This window comes from Saccostrea cucullata, unplaced genomic scaffold (genome assembly GCF_032062105.1).
Source record: "Saccostrea cucullata isolate Sc308-1 unplaced genomic scaffold, CSIRO_AGI_Scuc_v1 ctg376, whole genome shotgun sequence".
Lineage (NCBI taxonomy): Eukaryota > Metazoa > Mollusca > Bivalvia > Ostreida > Ostreidae > Saccostrea > Saccostrea cuccullata.
In genome coordinates, this window is record NW_026933720.1 from 552,501 (window position 1) to 576,775 (window position 24,275).

At 33.7% G+C, this 24,275-nt stretch overlaps 2 protein-coding genes and 1 pseudogene across 2 annotated transcripts in view; 2 read left to right on the top strand and 1 right to left on the bottom strand.

The window, feature by feature from the left end:
• The window catches only part of LOC134239080 (kinase D-interacting substrate of 220 kDa B-like), a 27,389-nt gene extending 23,857 nt beyond the window's left edge, over window positions 1–3,532 (bottom strand). The window contains exon 1 of the mRNA XM_062721235.1: window positions 3,482–3,532. The gene's annotated coding sequence lies outside the window, so the exon portion shown is untranslated. The remainder of the gene's footprint in view (window positions 1–3,481) is intronic.
• A 50-nt stretch (window positions 3,533–3,582) lies between these two features.
• LOC134239083 (NF-kappa-B-activating protein-like) lies at window positions 3,583–6,188 on the top strand (annotated as a pseudogene).
• Window positions 6,189–12,148: 5,960 nt separating this feature from the next.
• On the top strand, window positions 12,149–20,988 carry LOC134239082 (uncharacterized). The gene is made up of 9 exons (XM_062721241.1): window positions 12,149–12,420; window positions 12,647–12,967; window positions 13,276–13,760; window positions 16,853–17,065; window positions 17,379–17,465; window positions 17,553–17,620; window positions 18,148–18,288; window positions 18,507–18,669; window positions 20,384–20,988. Exons 1-9 carry the CDS (start codon window positions 12,404–12,406, stop codon window positions 20,581–20,583), a joined length of 1,695 nt encoding a protein of 564 aa, XP_062577225.1. The 5' UTR covers window positions 12,149–12,403; the 3' UTR covers window positions 20,584–20,988.
• Window positions 20,989–24,275: the final 3,287 nt, after the last annotated feature.

Consider the following 24,275-nt stretch of genomic DNA (forward strand, 5'->3'; position numbering starts at 1 on the left):
TTTGTTTCAGATTTGGCATCACTACAAATAAATTCAGAGTAGCACCAACTTCCAGTCAACAACAAGCAGTGAAGGCACCTGTATTTATACATAGAGGGGGTAGAATTTTTCAATATTTGGGTAATTGCGTGGACCCTGAGGTCCACGCAGTAAATATATAAGCAAGGTTAAACCGAAGGGCAATTGACAGGCTACGCATGTTCGAGAATGCTAGAGAGTTCGCACCTTTGGTAACTTGCCTGTAGAATAATTCGCCCTATTCGAATTAAAATATGCACTGATTGGCAAATCGCGCATTTAAATCTGGATATCGCATTTAGATGTTCATTAGCGGATCAGATTTTCTCCATTTTACATATACTTTTATATACAAACTAAACTAAACATTGATTCTATGGTACAAGCAGTTGAAAAGTAGGAAGAACTTGCAGTATATAGATACATGTACATGAACTTAAAAAATTGAATGAAAAACGTCATTCAACGATGAAAAACATCATTCAACGACAAGTTCTAGCTTTTAAAAGATAGAACAAATTTCTCCGGCATTAGTTTTGTACATCAACACGATCAAGGCTCGCAACATATTTTTTATTTAACATTTCAGCAATCAAAATATCGTTTGATAGAGGTCTGTAGTAACGGTTTTTAATGGGGGGGGGGGCTTCAACAAAAAAAAAACTGCGTACTACAGAGCTATGCTACTCATGAACCATCAGATCTCCATTTTTCCCGTGATAGCTGATTTCTTCCGTATAAATCCAGGACAGGTGTCAAGTCCCAGCCAGTATGGGTTACACGTATCAAAATACATGTAGCCCGATTTTTTAAACTGACAAAACTAAAGTCCGCTAATCATAGATAAAAATTTAACAATTTTGCTTTGAGACTTCAATCAGCAGTCTAGTCGAACCCTCAAACGGGGGTATACCCTCAAACGAGGGTTTTCCTTCCCTAAATGCAACGCGCGAAAGCAGAAGAACGATAACTCTTCTTATTTGAAAAATAATTTAAAAAAAAAAAATCATAAACATACAAAAATGAATTGTCTACACCTTTGTTTTCAATTTAAAAAAAATAATAAAATAATTTTTATGGAATGCCATATACGACAGCCAACTGCTTACTGCCAACTGCTGACTGCTTACTGCCAACTGCCACACGTATTTGAATAAATTTTATATTTGTTTTGATATTTATGTGAATTTTCACAAAAAAGGGAAAAAAAGGCACGGATCCAGGACATTTTTTCCAAGGGGGTCACCCTGGTAAAATTGAATTGAATAAAATGACCAATATGTTTTATCTTATGTAATATTCAATATATGCGGTTGATAAAGTACATTGTTTATTTTTTTTTTACTTGTTTTCCTATTTGAAATAGGTAATAAAATGACTATTTTCTGCTTTAATCTTTAAAGAAGCCCCCTCCCCCCTCCCCCGGAGACAACAAAACCTTTGAAGAGAGAATAATAATAAAAAAGATTTGCCGTTTCGCAGAGAAAGATGTTTTGAAAATAAATTTCCGTTTTCCATTATATTCTATAGTTAAAAATTTAATCAAATTAAAGATGTATATCTCTGTGTGTTATAATGCAGGCACGAAGCATCGTTTTTGAAAGGGGGGGGGGCAACCAGAGAAAATTTTTTTTACTTACCTGAAAAAGTTGACAAGCAAAAAAAAAAAAAAAAAAAAAAAAAAAAAAAAAAAAAGGAAACAGTTGCCCAAAGTCGAAAATCCTATTTCGGGGGGGGGGGGGGGGGGGGCTAACTTTTTTTTAAGGCCAACTACCTTTCACTTATATACATTTTTTTCCACACAATACCACATATCCTTGATATCACTATACTATGGTAAGAAGTGGGGGGGGGGCAACCATCCTTTCAATATACATTTTCAATAGTAAAGGTAATGTTGGGAAAAAAAGTGGGAATGTTGCTACGTCGCTGTGATGTTTCACATGCATAGATCTGGGGGGCATTTAAAATTTGTACAGTCATACGTTAAATAAACTAAACGAACTACCGGTATAACAGACCTTGGACCCTTCAGTTAGAAAACGCCGACCAAACATTTATATCTCTTTGTTTGTACAAATAAAATATGTTTTACATGCATAGATCTAGAGAGAGGGGTCCGGAACACCCCTCTAAAATTTGTAAAGTTATTTAATGCACAAACTACACCAACTAAAAGTTATTTAATATATAAAATAAATCAACTAAAAGGGACCTTAGAACCCCCCCCCCCAACCGAAAATGTGGATTCGTGTTAAGTTGGTATGAAAAATTTCATACACATGAAGGTATGACGCATAAGAACCCCCTCTCCCCGGCCGAAATAGATTTTCACATTTACGAAAGGACTTTACGTATTTTTTTCTTTTCAAGAAATTTCTGGTTTGTATTTTTTTTTTTTTTAATCAGAGTGACCCTCTTGGAAAAAATGTCCTATAGATCCGTGCCTCTTTTTTAAATTTACATATATATCAATACAAAAATAAAATTTATTCAGATATGTGTGGCAGTTGGCAGTAAGCAGCTGACAGTTGGCAGTAAACAGTCAGCAGTTGGCAGTAAGCAGTTGGCTGTCGTATATGGCATTCCATAAATTTTCGTTTTTATTTACCTCATTTCTGAAACACAAAAGTTTGTTTACATGACAGAGGAAATTCGGACGGGCACTGAAGAAAGTGTCGAAAAATAATAAATAACATGTTCATTACACAAAATTTGTTATACCGGGGAACGGAATTATATGTAGTTTAACTTTAAACAAAACATTGTTTGTTTATTCATCCGTTTTATTAAATTATGCATAAAAAATCTAGTTGTATCAAACACGGAGGTCAAGACACAGAATACGCTAACTTTGGGAGAGAAAAAGTCTCGATTTTTACAATAAACATATACTTTTTCGCAATACAATCTCTTTAAACATCTTTAATCTATCAAATTTGAGTACATACAGAGCTACGAAATAATCCATCACTTTGCACGAGCATATTTTGTGGACCACACGTTTTTCCGTGAAAACGGCACTTTTTGAGTGTCTGCGCATGCGCCGTACCCCCGTTTGAGGGTACGGGTTTCCAACATCCGTTTACCCCCGTTTGAGGGTTCGACTAGACTGATCAGTCATATTCAAGCAGATCGTTGTAGAAAATGTGAACAAACCAACCTACACCTAAACTTTTTCTTAATTGAATTTCAGTTAGAAAAACGTGCATATGGTCCACATATTGCAGTCCTTTTTTAAAGGACAGCAACTTGTTTAGTGACTTATTGATAAAAATTCAGGTGTCTGTGGAAGAAATCTTTTTTTTCATATTCACAATGGCGTAATAAACAGCTGATAGATCTTCGATTCCTGTAACGACTACTGTACTTATTCAATGTTTTGAACAAGAATCTACACATATTCTCAAATAAAGACACATAAATTAAAAACCTATATGAAATGAATGTAAAAAAAAATTACCAAATTTTGTTTTTCCTCTCCTTTGACATTTCTGTTTTCCCCTTTCATTCGCGCATGCGTCGATCCCACTTTCTTTTTTTGGTTTCGTTTTCATTTTTTATCATTTTTCGTCAAATTAAATCATGAAATGCTCATATAAAGTCTATGGTTTCTTGTATAAATCGAACACAACAAGGCTTCATAAGAAGGATTATAATAGATAATTCTTTAACTCAGATATTTATCTGAAAAAAAGTCGGGTTTGGTCTACAGGTAACCAAAGTTTGATCATGGCAGCTCTGACAGACGAAGATTTGGAAAGGTAGGACAGGAGTGCTAAACAATGAAATGTCAGGAACAGGTTAAGAGGCGATTTTTTTAAAATTTCAATGAATTTGTATTGGCTGTTCGATTCCTGTTTCTATGTTCTGACAATCATGCTGACCAGGTCCACAATCTCTTGAAATAGCTGATATTAGCTTCATGAAGCTATTCAGAATAGCTTGATTAAGCTATTTATATGTGAGTTTTGTCCAATTTTTGTCTCCTTTTTGTAAAATTAAGGCAAAAGTTTTAAGCATGTACCCATTGACATCGCAAACCACGGGATTGAGTCCACAAGCTCCCTCTGAGAAAATCGATGTGAATCACCCATGGGCTACCTGCGATGATATATATTATACCACAGGGTCTTTTTGGGGCATATAAATATCTTTTTTTTAAGTCGTATACAAATACTAAATCAGCACAAGGGAAAATGCTATTTTTGACCCTTTTCTCACTTCAACCACCGTTTACATTATACATATATGCATGTATTTTCCCGTATTTAACTAACTTACTGCCGCTGATCTTTCAAGTAATAACTCTTCTAAAAATTCTGAAAGTTAAAAAAAAGGTAGTTGTCATCTGTGTACGAGTTACAGTTTCTTGGCCTATATTTGTAATACATGTATATACATATTAGGCCTTATAATCTCAGCACTTGTGTTTATTTTATTTTTTTAAAGAATGGCGATGGAAGAAATACTAAAAGAGTCCAAGAGAAATGCAGAGAGAGAGAGCCAAAGAATTTGGATCCTTGGGATGGTAATTACCCATGAAACACTAAATCAAACCCTTCAATAAAACCTTATACAGTGTATTCGAAAATTTCTACTGCAGCAGTTTAAATTTAGAAAACAAACATGAGAAAGGTATTGAAAGTTAACTAACACCTTAAAGTTAAAATGCAGAAGAGACAGAAGGGTCTGTGTCTAAAATTTTTAACTTTGAGACATAAAAAAGACATCAATTAAATAATTGTGTTATATAATTAATTTATTTATAATATTAAAGTTCTGAGGACCACCGTTTTCTTTTTGCAAAGCTTATATTCATTGTTCTTGTATACTTCTGCATTCTCATAAATTGATGGTGATCTGTTTTATAACTCCAAGTTTATAGATGAAAACTGTTAGAAACTTAAAAATACATCAAGAATATGGGTGCTGAAGAGATTTTCACTTGTGTACTGAGAAAAGGGAGGAATCTGCAATAAGACGTCAAGTGATCCGACTGACCGTTGTTTTGCTGAACACAATTGTTGTCTTAAATACATGTAGTTAATCCTATCATTTATATCTTATTTATAGGCAGAATCCAGGAAAGTCAACTAACAAGAGGTTCCTAAGTAACATGCTGGTCAGCACATTAAGGAACCCTCTACAGAAGAGCAGATTTAACAATGAGAGACAGTCTAGTGATTCTGATAGCTCTAATGGACGAAAGAAACGAAGGCACTCACAGAAAGACAGACAGAGAAAGAGTTCTGAAAGATATTCCAAAAGTTACCAGGACAAGAGGGAGAAAAATACATCAGAATCGTCATACAGGAGAAATAATGTGAGGGGGCGTTATGATCCATATAGCAGGAGGTTCTCAGGTAACCAGCAGCCATATGAAGACCACAGAAGAAAGCACGAAAAGGGCAGCAGGATAAATCACACAGCTAATGGAAGATCTACATTCCAGAGGGGAGGATCACTGGGGGAGGAGGACATTTATCATGAGGATTACATGGAGTATATTCAGAACTACAAGAAACACATGAATTACTACGAAAAAATGGAGGAGTGCATGCAGGAAAAATACATGTATAAAAGATCTTATCATTCGGAGGAACATAGAAGTCCTGACAATGAGGCAAAAATGGAGGAACAGGGTAAAAGTAAAAAACTGAAGAAAGCATCCAAAACCAAAAAGAAAAGGTCTTGGAGTGACAGCAATGAGTTCTCAGGGAGTGATATTTCTGAATGTGAGAAAAAATCTAAAACAAGAAATCATTCCCAATCACCCACAAGAAAAAAAAAGTCAAAACATAAGAGAAAAGGCTTCAGGGATAATGATAGAAAAACCAAAAAGAACAGGAAGAATTCTGTGGTTAATGAAAGAAGTGATTCTGAAGATGTAAATTCCCCAGAGGGCACTGAATCTGCAGGATGTAGAGTAGACAGTGAAGCCATCTTAGCGTCTGAAGAGCAAAAGGGGAATAACTCTGAATTGTCTAACACAACATCAAGTCAAGAGGGGACAAAATCACACAAAAAACAATCAAAACACAAGAAACATAAACATAAAAAGCACAAAAAAGTAAAAGAAAGTACAAACAAATAAATATTTTGTACCGAAAAGCAAATCTGAGTGACAAATGTACATGTGATAATGAAATTTCTGCACCAAAATTAAAAAAGTTTCAGAAGCAAAAATTTTGTACTTGCATGTTTTCCAGTAGAAAATTGTTAAGGTAGATGATCTTAATGGCTGTGAGGGAGGAGGGTCTTTCAGAGTTTTCAAATGTATAGCAAAACACTTAAAGGGGATGAATTTGGACCTGACTCCTGTCCATCACAGAAACAATATGGTAAGGGGGGTCATTTATATACAAAGGAAAGTGACTCATCCCAACACCTATTACTGATGTTAATTTTACTTGCTGGAAACAAATGAAAATTTTCAAAAATACTTATTTCACTTGTTAAAATGATATAGCCACTATTCAAAATCTTTAATTAGATAAAAAAAAAATATTTAAGAAACAGACATTGAAGTAATTCATTTTGTTGCAAGTACATACATGTATTTATATATTCAGTAAATTTTGAAAATAATTAAGAATTATCTCAACTTTTGACCATTTGTCATGGTGACCGTTCATGGTTTACATACAAGCTAATGCTGCAGGTGCATGACTTTCAAAAAAATTAAACCTCCAGGAAACCTTTATTTTGGAAATAATTTCCCATTATTATACCCATTTCATTAATTTCATTTTTTTTTTATAAAAACCTTCAATTTTAATAGATTTTGTAAATTTAGCATAAAAAATTTCTGAGAACAACATTTCTCCATCAGCCTACCACCTCATTTTATTTTATCCTGAGTTGGGAAGGGCAAATAAATTATTATTAAAGTTAACGACGTTCGATCCTGATATTTAAAGTCTTAAACTTTTTTTGCCAAGTATATTTTTAGTTTCTACATACATAGCTTAATTAAAATTCACATCATAAAATGGGGGTCAATACGCTTCTTTTGGCGCTGCAGTACATTTAATATGACCTTTTTGCACTGAAATTTGTGTCTTAATCAAAAATTAAATTTTTGAAGTTTTGCCTCCAATATTTTTATCCAATTAAAGCATGAAACAAAATGAACTCTAAGTTTGTTTAAAAAGAGACACTTTAAAATTGTGACTAAGAAAAAATTTCAAATTGCTTCGCATAATCAATTATTTGACCTTTCTGCACTAAATAAATGTGATTTTTCCGGCATTGAAAATTTAATAAGCAAGAAAATTATTTTAAAGTCTTAAACTTTTTCTGATTTTAAGCAAATAGGTCAAAGGTATCTTGAATATTTAGAAAAGAACATCAAAAGTGGGGGTATATGATGTAAATTTTCAGTTATTACTAAAAAAGTGTCAATTTTATGTTAAAATTTATTTTTTCCCGGGTTTTCAGAATATATTTACTATATCTGTCACACTTTGTTGAAAGAATTCATAAGAAATAATTTAATAGATATTTCAGAACCAGCATAACACATTTCACTGCAAGAAACAGCTTTGTGTGCAACCAGCAAGGAACATTAGGAATCCAAAATTAAAAGTACTGTTATAGTTCAAAAGGGGAAAAACTGATCATTTTCGTCTAAAAAAAACCTTCCGCCACAAAATATAGTCCCTAGCTTAATTCTATTTAAATGAAATTTAAGCGCGGTTTTTTCATTGAATATAGTTCAATTTGCATTGTAGAATTCAGATTTAATGTTAGAACTTAAAAATGATGCAGAATTTTATAAATAATGGACATGACCAAAATCCACTCAAAAACTCAGGATCCAACGTCCTTAAATGGCCGTGCTTATGCATGTTAATTGAAAGACAAGCGTCTCTGTTTTTCTCTTTTTTTTTAATTTGTAGTATTTTTAGGATAAAAATTTATTACATTTTTAAAGTTACATAAACCAGAGACATATGATAGAGGGAATTATGGTGTATATTTTTTTTTATTTTTAAATTGAAGTCGGGATCGGGGAGGTGCGAGAGTGACAATCTAAAACGAAAGTAGACCTGTTGCAAGTATGTTGGGAGAAACTATGTAGGCCCTAACTGTTTTATTTGCAATTGAATAAGAGTGAGAACATATAAATTTTGAAATGTGCTTGACTGCCCTGTGATCAGCACAACTGTTCCTATCGGTAAGAGTCGCTACATGTATATATAATATATAGTATGTTATCACGCCGTTTTTCAGTTTTTAGGAGTTCGTCTAGACTGGTTATCAGGCACGTAGTATTATGCCAGGGGGGGCCTGGCCCCCCCACTTTTTCTCCCGACATTACCTTTACTATATAGAAAATGTATACTGAAAGAAAGGTTGGCCCCCAACATTTCAGCACAGTGTAGAGTTATAAAGAAAATTTACCCCAAAGAAGAAAGTTGGTCTTGAAATAAGTAAGCCACTACCCCTCCCCCCCCCCCCCCCCCCCCCCCCCCCCCCCCCCCACGAAATAGGATTTTCGACTTTGGGCAACTTTTAATATTTCGTTTTTTTTTTTTTTTTTTTTTTTTTTTTTTTTTTTTGCTTGTCAACATTTTTTCAGGTAAGTAAAAAAAAATTTTCTCAGGTTGGCCCCCCCACTTTCAAAAACGATGCTACGTGCCTGGTTATTGATGAGAACCGGTAGCCCATGCCGAAAGCGTTGGGTTGTAATGATGGTAGACATCTCGGCCTGTGAAGTTTCACATTTGGGAGGTTGATGTGAAAATTAAATAAAAAAAAAAAAAAAATTAGAATTTCCTAAATGTACAATATGGTTGAACCCATTGAAGGTATTCATAAGAAATGTTCGAGGCAATATTCAACTTGAAAGAATGCGCTGTGGCAACGCACTTTGAAAAAATTACGCACTTTGAAAAAATTTTTCAAAGTGCGTTAAATTTTGGGACCAGGTTAACGCACTTTGAAAAAATAATTTTTTTTTCAAAGTGCGTTAATATCGACCATATTAACGCACTTTGAAAAAAAAAAATTCTGCATGGCTTAGTCAATATTCCTACAAATCTTAGGTATGATAATTTATCATTTGAACCTGATTTGATACTTTTTGTCCCCCGCTTGAAAAGTGGGAGATATTAATTTGGGTCTATCTGTCAGTCCGTCCGTCTAGCTGTCCGACCATCCGTCTTTCTGTAACGCTTTCGTTTCCACACGATATCTCGCCAACCCTTTGAACATTTGCAATGAAATTTAACATAACAGAATCCCTGTGGCCTGAGGAAGACCCCTTTTGAATCTGGGGTCAAAAGGTCAACATTCAATGTCGTAAAGAACTACGAACGATAGTATTGTTCTTCCGCCTATCTCTTAGTCAATTCTCAAAAGTTAACATATTGGAATGATTCTAAAAAAATTATATAGATATTTATATGAATTTTCATAAAACCTTACTTATTTGGGATACCATAGAGAAATAACTCTATAATTTTGGCAAAACTTGTGTTTTTAAATACCTGGAGTTTAACAGAGAGATTATCAGATATGGTATCAAATTAACATCGAAAAGCAGACAGGTACTGTAGATTCCTTAATATTAGCGAGGACTTAATTTCTGCGTAATTTCGCGGGAAGTATCACTCGCGAAAAAAATATTACTCGCTTTTATTTTTCTGATGCTTAAATCTATGCAAAATCTGTTCATTAACCGTTCATTCGCGAATTATAATTCTAGCGATTTGACGTTTGAGAGCCAGTTCGCGATAAAAAAAACACTCGCGAAAAATAAGGAATTTACAGCTAGTAATTAATATTCTGATTTTCCTGAAAATGAACATAAATAGACTTTGAGATTTAAAAGAACAAAATTTCGATTTACTACAGACTTCCTTGTACAGTGCTTATACTGTATTTAGAATGCTTTTTTTTTTTCAAATATCATTGACACTTAAGGTAACGAGTTATAGAAATAGATATATCTGGGTGGGAATGATAAAGAGTTGAGCTGATAGACCTTAATTCAGCCAGTCTTTTCTTCGTTTTCCGTTTCTTGGTTTTCTTCAATCCATTAGTTTTTAGAAAAAAAACACATCAAAGTAAGGGCACCGCAAAGCGGAGCATTCCTTCCCAAAAAAGCATGTTCAGTAAATCATTTGACATCTATCCCGATACAAATTACGTCAATTCCACACAGAAAAAACTAACATACACATAAAGTAATAACACACATAATCGCATTACTATATCCCATCATACGTTGCGAGGGGATAATACTGTTGTCTATTTCTAAAATATAAGTCTAATTCCTTTTGTTTCATGAAAATTTTTTCAAAGTGCGTTAAATGTTTACATGGTGTAAAATTATGATGCACAGTTTTAACGCACTTTGAAAAAATTTTTCAAAGTGGCTATTGAATTCAACGCACTTTGAAAAATTTTTTCAAAGTGCGTTAACCTGGTCCCAAAACTTAACGCACTTTGAAAAATTTTTTCAAAGTGCGTAATTTTTCAAAGTGCGTTGTAACAATGCGCTGCGTCATTTTGTTGTTTATCAATTATAAGTGCTTTAATTATGTCTTCTAATTTCTTTATAGTTAATATGCCTGGGGAAGTTTATTTCGTAATTTTAAAAAATGATCCTTTTTGTTTATACTTTTTCATTTTATATTATATTTTAAAAGTCGCAAATTCTGAAATCAAAAATTGATTACTGTATACAGGGTTATTTTCGCTCCGTTTTATTTTCGCCCTTTTGCACTTGCGAACAATTTTGCCCCCTTTTAAATTCGCCCAGTCATAGTTCTGTTTAAGAAATTATGCTGTGCAATTTGAATTCACCCGTTTTAAATTCGCCCACTCAAGAAGAGGGCAAAAGGGGCGAAAATAAAACGGGGATGAAAATTTCCCTGTATACAGTATATATTTTACAATGAAATGCTTGGGCTGAGGTGCCTTATATTAGGGCCGACCTGCTGGAGCCGAGGTGTCTTTGGGTTGAGATGTCAATCAGCGCCAAGGTGTTGTTGGGCTGAGGACTGTCTGACATTCGTTATGATTAATTGTCGAATATAATACCTAGATTTTTAAAAGAACATTGAAGACGTTTCTTTTAAGACTTTTTCATATGCTACCAGACTGTTGGCGGAATTTTTATGTTGGCCCTATATTAAATTACTTTATACCTTTCTACTACTGTATACAGGGAAAATTTCGCCCATGTTTTATTTTCGCCCTCTTCTTGATGGGGCGAATTTAAAATGGGGCGAACTCAAATTACACAGCATAATTTCTTAAACAGAACTATGACTGGGCGAATTTAAAACTGGGCTAAATTGTCCGCAAGCACAAAAGGGCGAAAATAACACGGGCCGAAAATAACCCTGTATACAGTACCTTCCCTTATAAAAAATTGCCCAAACATATTTGTGAAAGGTTTGTCTGAAATGTCTTACGTTTTCCAGACTTTTTTCCCAAAGTTTTGATATTTTACAAGCCAAGAAAATGTAAGAACTGGCGCCAATACAAAAAATAGTCATTCTCCACCTCACTCCTTCACTTTCACTCCCTAACTCTAGACACATTCTGTAGCCAATATGTATATTTTATCCACCTCCCAACCATTTATAGTTGTCTCTACAGGCAATAAACTCGCTTGAAGTAAATTTTCAGCAATCTAACAAATAATTTCAATCAAAAGCGAGTTTATCACATGTAGAGACGACTATATAGGGTTGGGAAATTGATAAAATATACAGATTAGTAAAATAATGTGCCTAGAATTAGGGAGTGAAAGGTAGTTAATTGACCAATGCTGGAAAGTGGAGAAATTCTCCCCAAAAGTGCGCAAAAAAGTATTGTGCCATAAATTGCACCTCTTTTGCATTGCGGGATCTGTAGCATTATGGTCAAAGACAAATATATAAAACCATAACGCTACAGATCTGCAGCTAGTGATCATGGGGACCCACAACTTATCAATAGTACAATAAGTTTTGCATTTATTTCAGTTCACAAATATTGAAAAATTAGCTCTGGATAGAGCCAGCGAAATTTCCAGTTTTCTTAAAAGGTACTGGTTCCTGGAATTTAAATATCAAAATCATAAAAAAGCCTGGGAAACATCAGATATTTCGGATTAATGAAAGGTATTCTAATATTGCAAATTTCAATCAAAACTTTGCATAAGTAGAGAATACTAGTATTGTATTCTCAAGTAACTTTATGTCGCTAATTTTATTAATTTGCCTGTGTGGCAGTCGGCACTACAGGCGCTGCTAATTATTGTACAAAACTAGTGATCACTATTGGATGAAAAAAAGTGCCTTCTCAGCCAAGAGAATACAAGGGACCACAAACTAGCCTATTTTACCATTGACCACTCTAGGACTTACAGTGAAATCCTGCCATGGAAAAAAAATCTGGGTGTTGTGTCCTTTTTATTTAATAATCAAAGTTTTAGGTTCTTCTAAAGACAGAGTTTATTTTGAGATTCTATTTTAATGGTGAATGACAGAACTTTGCTACTTGTAATGTAATATTGAAGTCTGGGAAATTTATTAGGATTTTTTTTTGCAGAGTTTTTATTTATAGAAACCACAAAAATAGTAGGGAAAAACAGCTAGAATATAATTTTTTTTTTCCTTCATAGAATGGCATCATCAAAATCGAAATCTTCTAAAACTCCTCAACGAAGGGATGAAAATCTCCAGCAATATCAGGGAGAAATGTCGGATGAAGACTCCCCAGGGATACCTCAGGGTCAGGGGGCCTCCAGCTCCTCCTCACCATGGGAGAAGGATAGCCCTGCTGTCAGCATGGTCATGAGGGGCCCCATATCTAGCAGATCAGGGAGGTCTACTAAGCAGAGAGAGCTAAAGAAAAAATCTGAGGCACAGGATGGAACATTCATGGAGTTCTTGACGGACAAAAAATGGCTTGCACAGATCATTATTTTGGGATTAGTCCAAGCGTAAGCACTCATAAAACTTATTTATTTAAATTTATTTATTTCTTACACAATAATATTTAAATATTTTCTTATCTTTTAAGTGAAACAATGATCATTTTTAAATTTGTTTTTACACAATCATAATAAAATAAAATAAACTTTGAGATATCACAGATTTTGAGATATCAACTGTTACAGTAAAATAATAAAGAATTAGTGTTTGGACCTCCAATCCCTTCAGCATTTCCATGGCCTGGGTGTTCAAATGTAGATAAAATGCTTGCTTGTCCAAAAATGGTTTCTGATAAATACATGCATATATTGTACAGGTCGATGACATATGCTGTTCATAGTAGGCTTCAAGGAAGTATCAAGGATTTAAAAGCCTGTAGCAGAAGTTCACCTGAGACAGACAAATCAAAATTACAATGTTCAGACTGTATGTGTATAGCCACCGATGGATTTTCATCATCAGAATTTAAAAATATTATAAAGAATCAGAATACATTGTCGAATGAGTTGGACCAGAAAACAAAAGAACTTGAAGATATGGAAAAAAGACTTGCAGGAATAGAGAACATGGTTTCAGAGTTCCCTAGTCCAGATGACATGAAGTATACTGTAGAGAAATTGAAAGATTCAAAAGTTGTATCAGAAAATCTTCAATCAGATATAACATCTTCCCTGGAAAAATTCATTGAGTCTAGGTTTCAAGATAAATTTGAGAGTATTGAAAGTAATATGGGCAAGAAAATAAAAGATGAAGTCCAAAAAAAGAGTGACCACGTTGATAACAAATTACTGGACATTCAAGGTAATATTTTTTTATTAGGGATGTCAACGAATATTCGAGTACTCGACTATCGTTCGATCTTGACTAACTAAAAAGTCGATTATTCATTAAAAATGTGTTTCATCAAAGTAATTTTGAATTCAAGGCAATAAACTTATATTTGCCCATTTCATTTATTTACAGATCAATATTTTCATATGTAAAATTAAGGATATGGTATAACTGTTCAAAGGAAATTATTTGTACGTCGATGTTATGTTCGGCAAACATGTCTTCAAAATCTACAGTTTTGGTATAGCTTAAAAAAGGTAAACAGTGTTATCAAGGTTATGTGAAACAGAACTTGTATTCTGCAGTGTAACATCAAACATGATGTATCAAATGCTGATCAGTCAAACATATACACAGTCTTCAAGTACTTTCCTATAGTAAGTTCTCCGCAAAAATGACAAAAAAAGCAGAATGGGAAAGAAAATCAAACATGTTTATTAATAATTGTCTATCTCTGACTGTTTGAAATGGAGAGGACAATTGTTTAGTTTTTGTAGATTCAACTTAGATCTGACGTGATACAACTATTCAGAAAGAATATTAATTACTAAAAAACAGCTATTACAAAATTGTAAATACATGTAAATCCGGGTCAGTTAATATGAGAGTAATTAAACCGTGTTTTCTTTTTCTGATATTAATTTCATACAATCATTGATTGTTTGCACAAAATTTCATAATTTAAACTTATCCCAAGCTCTCGCTCTCTCTTTGTTTTTATAAGAGACACGCTTTAATTGTTTACCTGTGAAAGATCTTTGACGGACACATAATAATTGGCTTCAAAAATGGGGTACATGTACTACCGTTATGTAAAGAAAGCCAGGACAAATACGGGCGTTTGATATCCTGCATTAGATAAAACGTGCAGCTAACATTAATTTTGAAATTAAATACATTGGATACATATTGTTGTACAGTTTTTATTGCACTACATACATGTTTACAATTCAGAAAGTCGTTGTGTAATGGTGATAGCGTACTGGTTAAATATTGTAAACCAGTCTGTAAAAAACAAACCGTGAAACTGGTACGAAAAAATAATTAAAATTAATCAAATATTCGACTATTGTTCGACTAAAGCATCCAACTATTCGACTAAGCTGTCTGAGTAAAATTCACATCCCTATTTTTTATGGATAGTAAATCGTAAATATGTCAGGTGGAATGTTCTTTAAAGAAGATAAAACTGTACAATGATCTAAATAAACAAGAATTTTTATTTTCACATGATACAACTGTATAGTCAAACAGCATTTTCTTTTATTGCCACTTTTTGTTTCAGTACACCTAAGAGTGATCCCTATTGCTATTCATTTTCGTCCGTCAGCGTGCGTCGTCTTTCCTGTGTTAACATTTGAACATTTTCAGCTAATTACTGTAGAAGTACTTTTTTCTGCATGGTATTAATTAATGCTCTGTACATGGTCAGTAATTGTTTACAGAAATTTGTCCCATAATACTCAAAATATGCTTGTAAGAAATATAGAGAGAGTCTAAGAAAGCGGCGTAATTTTCTACCCACGGATTCAGTAGAAATTGAGATAACGCGGAATTATGACCACATGGAAAATAGTACATCTACAGTATTCTCTGCAACCACTCAACCAATTTCAACCAATTTTGGCACAAAGCATTTATGGGCAAAGTGGAACAAAATTTGTGAATTTCATGGTCCCTGCCCCCTGGTGCCTGAGGGATGGGGCCAAAACCACTAAAATTAATGCAATCTTTAAAAATCTTTTTCTTTACTTCAGGACATCAAGCAGTCAAACTGTTGGCATGATTGTAAAAGGGAAGGTATATGGTAATCTGGATCCCCCTCTGTCTGTTATTGATGCTTTGGGGTACCCATCTCTTATTCGCAACTCCACCTATACCACTGACTGAAATTTGATGTGACTTTCAGAGAATCTTTAATTACTAGTATTACATCATACCATTTTGCACCTTCTATTTTACTTTTTGATCCAACACATATTTTTTGTTTCCCATAACAGAAAATGGACACTACCATTGTATTCTTACCTATGACATGAAGTGTGGTGGCATCTGAAAAACATGGGACACCATGAGTTATTCCTCTTTACACGTTACATAAAACAATATGGAGAGGCCAAGAGATCTTCCAAACCACAGATACATGTAACAAAGCTTGAGTTAGTACTTTTTGATCCAACACATATTTTTGGTATCCCATAGCAAAACATGGACATCACTGCCATTATATTCATATGGGAGGCGGTGGGGGGGGGGGGTATCATTTAGTGAGCTTATTGCTCATAGTACCCCTAGTTTATTTTTGTATCCATATGTCTCCAACCTTTGTTCAAATGTGCTTGATCTATTCTTCAACATCTCTCCTCAGATCTTCTAAACTAGATGCCAAATTCCTCAAATCATATGTCCTGTTGGGGTAGAGTGGGGCTACAATAGGGAAGTTTTTAATATATTGTTTTATTTTTATATTGACATATATAGGAAAAAATCTTTAAAAATCCTCTTCTCTATAGGACAACCACTTTGCTGTAGGAACTATTGAGGGCTGCCCCTCCATTAATTTGGATTGATATGTATTTTATATTTAGAACACTGCAGAAAAAATAGCTTCAAGTACCTTACACTTATTGTGCTTCCTCAATAACATCTGTTTTTCAATTTGGTTGTCAAGGAATTTTAGGTAGGAAATTAACTGCCCCCCCACCCCAAGCTGAAAATGTTTGACATCCACCCACCCTTCCACCCACAACAAAATAAAAAACCCTGAAAATTGCTCCTACAGGGCACCATAAGGGAGGCAAAGCTGAATCATGGTCTGTATGTTAATGTTGTATATAACAAGGGGGGGGGGTCTGGTTAAGAATTGGTAAACTAACTTTGTACGTATGGCTCATGGGCCTCTTGTTCATAATAACTGTGTTAATTACTTTAAGATTGACTGTGTTGAAGCATGTTTTGTCAATAAGGAGAGCCTGTTTTTGCACACACAACTGCATTTTACCAGTGTATACCAATATCATGTATAATTTCAAATTTCTCACAATAATTTTTGACATTTTTAGAAATTTTCAAAGAACAAGTTAATAAGTCAGAAGTAAAAATGGCCAGTCTTATTGAGGACGAAAAGTCTGAGAGGACAACAAAGCTTAAAGAATTAGAGGGAAATGTGACTGAATTAAAAACTTCAGCATACCAAAACTTTACTGAAGTAGAATCCAAATATAGAGGAGTGGAAGGTCAACTAAAATATTTCTTCAGTGAAATTAAAGATATCAGTAAGGATCAGGAAAATCTTGTTTTTTATGCATATGTGTGTTAATTTTGTTAAGTTTCTTAATCAGTGGAGTGGCATTAATGATTTCATATAATGTAAATGTCAGTTTGCAATCAGTTGGCAACATTTAATTTTCGTTACTGGTAACATTTTCTACGCATGCAACGCAAAATATATTGTTCTCGCTGATTAATATTCACAAATTAAAGTAGGTTGTAAAACCCACAGAAACTTCTTGCATGTGAAATTTTTGTACATAGATTTGATAATGTATTATAGCATATAAAGGATATGACATAACATTTTGTTTTTAGATATCTACATCGTAGGATTTCTGTTAGTTCTGGTGATGGGTGTCATTTTTGTTGCCTATAAAATCCTGCTTCCAAGATTACCTCCAGGTGGGGAGAAGATAAAGCAGGTGACACAAGTCCATGATCCACCACTGAGGTCCAGGGTGGGAGGACAGGTGAGTTCTATACTGTCAGGTGGGGACCAGATAAGACAGGTGACACAAGTCCGTGATCCACCACCGAGGTCCAGGGTGGGAGGACAGGTGAGTTCTATACAGCTAATCCTTGTTACCTTGAACTCGATGGAATCAAGAGAAAAAAGACATCCAAGGACTTCTGATATGGGGGATGAAATACTTTAAGAAGTGATTGGGACTTCCATATCACTTTGACATACATGTACTCAGTATCCATGACATTAGAGATATCACCCTCGATCAGTCTCCGGAATATGGCCTTACGGGGTGAAGTCCAATGCAGTGTCAACATTCATTGACTTTTGAGAAATGACCTTGAACTTGATACAAATCTAGTTATGGATAAAAAATAACAACCCCCATACCTACTATTATTAGGTATTGGGCTATTTTAGTAAAAAAAAATATGAAATGTCAATTGCATTTACCACAAAGGTTCAAAAGATACCTCTAGCAATAGCCTGTGTCAGACTGTTACTTATTATGGAAAAAAAGATCTTTGTCCATTTGAAGGGGCAATACTGGTTATTCCATACAATGCTGTTGAGATGTTTATGGAGGTTGCTGATACATTTAAATGTATTTTTCTTCAGGGTACTCCAGTTGATATTGATAGAATCACCAAGAGACCACTAGAAAGAAGCATTGGAATTATTAGTTTTAACACTTCTACACAGCAGTTTCATCAAAATCTGATTAATAAAGTTCCTAAGCCTAGGTCTATGGATGTACATGTAAGGTTTTAAATTCCATTGATATTGATATAGCTAGTACAATATTGAAGCAGGTGAAAAGATGAAGGATATAATTTATAACATAGTACAATTTTACTTCATAGTTTACTGAACTTGATTAAAGAAATATTTAGACAGTACAGTATACCATGACTTGTTTCAGATTATTACTGAGAATCAGACTTGATTTTTGTTATTCTTGAATCTTTTTTTATTAGCCTGGCCCTATCCAATGTTTGAATGATATCCTAAGAATTAAGCCCTCTAAGGTTGTGTTTGTATTTGTTGACTTTAACGAGAGGAACATCATTCTGGAGGACCCGGAGACAGAAATAGGTGACCTCCGCAGACTGACCACTCAAGGACTCCTCAACATGGGATGTAAGTTTCTGTACAACTCTTATGGCCTCTACTGATCAAGGGCCAGTTGTTTTCTTTTTTTTTTATTTCAGTGAATGCTGTTGCTTTGGTTACTAAAAATGGAAATTTCTGTGAAATTCTTTCAAAATGCTACTCCTCCTAAAGCTTTATTAAGGGGACGAAGGATGTATGGTCACATGACTCAGTTTAATTATGTCATTAATAATCTCTGATAAATCATGTACAAAACCAGATCGAAATCACAGTTCTTGTATAATTTTTTGACTGTTTGTTAGCGTTCACCATCTTGTAAAAGAATATTTATAGCATTCTTACTTTCTTGCAAATATTATCAAATTACGGAAAAAATTGATCCACTTTTCTGTTTCCCTACACTGCGCGTCCAACGAGTCGTTGACGTCATAGTGGATCTCTTAGTACAGTAAGATTATACACAGTGAAACACGGGTAGTACAATATCATAAAAATGGGTCATGATCAGTACATGGTGGGGTATTTTTTAAATTTAAGAAATCAAAAAATATTTTTACATTGTTGTTGACGGAATTATTTTGTAGGTATGTCTTATTTTGCTGATTTTGCAAATATGTGACATCATAGTTGGGTTTTCCTGTACTCGAGAAATGTAAACATGACACGTTTTTCTCATGCTCATGTCTTGTTTAACTATGTCCTGTGCAATATTAAGCTCAGCTTCACTAATCGATATTTTTGCAGTAAATCAAGAACATGACGAACTTGAATTTCAATGTATATTTTCAAATATTTAATGATAGGATTTTTTGCAAATTAATTTTGTTGTTGTTTAAGTTGTCTTAAAAAGTACTTAATTTCCGTCTCCAGATGCGGTGTGACAGAAGAATCTTGCTTTTTGAATTATTAACCCTATTCATACTCTGAAATATTTTAAAAGACACATTGAAGCATCTTGATAAAGAAAAAGGTACCATTTTTTAAATATTTTTATTGATTAAAATTATGATCAATATTTTACTGAAGGATTTAATTAAAGATTTTATCATGTTCCAAATTTTAAAACCAATAAACAGTGCAAAAAAAGAGATATCTTATTTCTTATATTTACATTTATTACAAATAGTTAGGTACTACTAGTAAGTTTTAAATCGATAAAGGATTTATTTTTTTCAAAACTCAATGCAATATAAATTGAATGTGTTGAAGACTTATGACGTCACTATGAAATTACATAGATCACTCATGACTAAACAATCAATTTATGATCTCATGATGAATGTGTTTTACACAGGCATAAAAATGCCTTGTTCAAATAGTGTTACTTACAAACTGTAAGGGCAAACATATGCAAATGTAAATATTCTAAATTTATTTAACCTAGCATGCAAATACATACTACATTAAGAAACATAATGAAATTTATGGCATTTTTACTTTTATGAGGAGTTTGTCATGGTTACTGTACTTAATAAAAAGACATTTTTCTAAAATGCTTTAAGAATACTACTACTCCTACATTTTTAGATCCATTGCAGTAAATCTTACTACAAAAATAAACTAAACAGGGGATCATTTTCCTATTTATTGCTATTACGTAATTCAAGGTTCAAGTGCTGCTTTTCTTTCGTTCTATTTTAAGTACAAATCAGGTGAGCTACAGTCTTCTCAGAGGCTTCTGGTTTATAGACCTCAAGGAATCTAAGGAATTCATTATAATTATATAACTGTATTTCTACAGCTGATGTTTTTGTTGTGTATGTGAGGGATAGAGGCTCGGAGACTTTAGGACCAGGCCAGCTGTACAACCCCCAGCTTCACTCTATTGGACATCACTCTCTACTCTCCCAACTCAAGGAGAGAAACCGAGTGTTGTCCGTCTATAACAGCTTCCTCCCACACCAGGTCAAGTTCCTGGAGGACTCTCTCAAAAGGTTGTGATTCCTTATTCCGTGTGACTGCTGTGATATGTTTGTTATCCACTCACAACCAAGTTGGAGGGGATTTAGTAAGGCAATAATGTGTGTTCATTTGTGAGTGAGTTATTGATGTACAAAGTGGAAGTTATGTAATTTGCATCGGGATGAATGTTAAATGCTGTCTTGATTTAAAGATATTCTCTTTGGAAGAGGATGTTCTGCTTTTCTATGCCATTGCTTTATATTTGTGACATTTCAAATGATGTGGTATTCTTACATGTATTTTGGTAATTTACTTAGAGAAATAGAAAGAAAATGCTTTGTGTTTAAAATCATGTACTCATTGACAATATATTAAATTTTGAGCAATGAGATCTATTTAATATATTCTTTCCTTGTTGTTTTAATTGAATTTGCTGCAAATGTTTCTGATTATGGTAATTATTCTGTTCTTTATTATAATTCATTAGGTTCCAAATCATTTTAACTATAAACAATATGTGTGGAAAGTCAGAATTTACAGGAAAGAAGACAAGTAAAACTGTCTAAGCCGACACCTTTCCAGTCCACTGTGAATTCCAATGTTCTAAGGTTGAGTCATCAGGAATATAGTTTATTCAGTTTATATATGATTTTAACTCTGTGCAATTGGACACCCTGTCCATTCCAACAAAATTTGGCTCCCAAAGCATGTCACCTTGTCCGTTTGTCTGTGCAATCGTGATCAAATTTTTATTTCCTTACAGAGGGACATTCAAATCTACTACTCCACACTAAGATTGCTCATGACCTAAGGGTGTGTTTGATTGACCCAAGGTCATATATTTGAAGGTCACTGGAAGAAAAATTTCATTTTTTTTTTATTTATCTCTGAGATGGATAAACTTGGTATGTTCTCATTTCACACAAAGATTGCCCATGACCCAAGGGTGTGTCATGACCTTGACCCAAGGTCATTTGGGGAAGTTCAAGGTCACTGGAAGAAAAATTTCATAATTCATGTTTGATACATATCTTTTATGGATAAACTTGGTAGGTTCTCATTTCACCCAAAGATTGCCCATGACCCAAGGGTGTTTCATGACCTTGACCCAAGGTCATTTGGGGAAGATCAAGGTCACAGGAAGAAAAATTTCATAATTCGTGTTTGATACATATTTTTATTATGGAAAAACTTTCTTCTCAAAAACCCAGCGGGGGGGGGGGGGGGTACTGAAACCGTTTGGACAGTTCTAGTTTATTTAGGAGATTTGACCAAAACTAATATATCTGTCCCAGTACCCATTTTACAATCTCTCAAATCTTGCCCAGGCTTGAACATTAAAATGTTCATACACACAAGTACTCTCAAGTTGATATTGAAAAGATTCTTGAGTTTCTGATTGAAGAGTAATTATTTTGTAGATTTTTGGAGATTAAGTCTTCCAAGAATCTTTCAGAATTTCCATGGGTAACATATGCACCCTGTTATTAGATGACCAATTTTGTATTCATGTGAAGCACACTTTCTTCAAAAACTCCTGTGTGAATAGAGGAAGGCTGTTTCTGTGACCTTTAATTCAATATTTAGATATAATGACTATGTACTAGTTATAATCAATATTCATGTTCATTCTTACATTGATCCATATGTCCTCATGAAAACTAAATAAAAGATACTAAAGAGTCCAGAGTGACATAACCGTTTCAAATTTGGATATACTACAAGAAAAAAGACATTAATGGTAACCTGTCAGCCATGATAAAAGTGATGCCTGAACAACTTCTATCATCAACTTCTTTTATTTATTTAGTTAATCATTATAACCTGCATTTAGAATTAATGTCTCGCAGATGATTTCATACACAGGAGCATGCTCTGCGGCAGTACATGTATGGTTTTTAATATTATAAGCACGAGACAAGCTACTGACAATTTTTTTCTGAAACAACGATTTCAAATGTCTCTTTTAAAATTAACATTTGCAAATTCAATTGTCGATATAAGGGCCTTGACAGCAAATAACACCTATCACTAAGTCAAGTGTGGCTGACGTTTTTCATACTAATTGTTGAATTAGCTACTGATTTGTTCATTTTTCTGATCATGACAAAGAGCGAACTGAGTGTGACCATCATTTACTCTGGACGTCAAATTGGATAAGTGTAGCCTTGCCATATTCAATACCCTGTATTTATGTACCAATATTTTAACGCAGCCTGCATTAAGGTATTAATGTCTCCTAACTTATTCGATTAACATTCGATGTGCTTTTTCTCATGATTAGGAGAACATTGTAAAATTCGTGGACAAATCAATTTGTGTAAGTAAATTTCACTATGGAAAACTTTAGCCAGCCTTTGACCTAATAATAGGTTAATATATTTGAATACAAGTTCACTTTAAATATACAAAATGATGACTTCAAAATGCTAATAATGGGCTTAGGTTCACTATGGAAAACTTTAGCCAGCCTTTGACTTAATAACAGGTTAATATATTTGAATACAAGTCACTTTAAATATACAAAATGATGACTTCAAAATGGTAATAATGGCCTAAGTTTCACTATGGAAAACTTTAGCCAGCCTTTGACCTAATAATAGGTTAATATATTTGAATACAAGTCCACTTTATATATACAAAATGATGACTTCAAAATGCTGTTAATATCCTTGTTTCGTCAACTTGTTTGTCGATAGCGTAAGTTCTTTGGTCAATACAATAATCTTGTCAGCAAATACAATTTACACAGTTCATCATTGAGACAAATGCTTACTGACGTTTTTCATATCAATTGTTAGTCCATTTTTTGCACTGAATTGACGACGAATTTGCCCGATTATGACAAGCACATGGCGGGTTTGACTGGTCGGCAAGGGATGCTCACTCCTCCACGGCAACTGATCTCACCTCTGATGTTTTGGAGGTCCGTGTTCTCTCTGCTTCTATTTTGTATTGGTTTATTGACTTTTGATCTTGAATAACGTTCTCTATATAGAAATTGAAAATTTTACGTTTTGGTTTTATTGATTAAAAAGAAATTGTGAATTCAAATTTTTCAAGAGGTTCTCTAAAGTTTTGATTATCCACAGCTGATATTCACCAATTCTCAAATATATTGATACACAGTACTCCTTAATTAAGTTTCTCCTTTTAATTTGCTTCCGACGCCAGTGTTGTTTATAATAATAAATATATATAACACATGATTTTGAAGAAATTTCTCCATAGGGAGACTTTCGACTTCGAGACTTTTTAAATCGTATGTAGGTCGAAACAATGACGTTATCAGCAAATGCAATTTATTATGAATTATAAACTTGAAAAAAATATACATTCTTGTTTGATATACCAACATGTTGAGCATTTCATATTTTAATTAAGAAGAACTTTTTATATATTCTCGGGGAATATAACTCTAGCTTATTTTTCTTTTTGTTTAGTTATCTTTAGTTATCTCTCTTAGTTGAAAGGACTAAACTGAAAGTTGACTAGATTTTGCGAATTTTACCACGCTGACCAAATCAGGTAGCAGGATTTTCATATATATACATAGCTCTTCTTTCTAAAATCGCTGTCGTAGGAAGTATAAACTTAAGACTTTGAGTGCTTAAAATATTGAACTAAATTAATTTACATATTAAGCTTCATAGAGTATTAATTGTTACTAGTATATTTGTATTCACTAATTTAGGCTTTTTACTTCTGAGTTGGTCGATGTATATATATTC

What these genes read in the sequence shown, in the direction of transcription:
- LOC134239082 (XM_062721241.1), top strand. An exon ending in ATTTTGGGATTAGTCCAAGC is followed by an intron (nt 12,968 to 13,275) that starts GTAAGCACTCAT and finishes TATATTGTACAG; the next exon opens with GTCGATGACATATGCTGTTC. An exon ending in CAAATTACTGGACATTCAAG is followed by an intron (nt 13,761 to 16,852) that starts GTAATATTTTTT and finishes TGACATTTTTAG; the next exon opens with AAATTTTCAAAGAACAAGTT.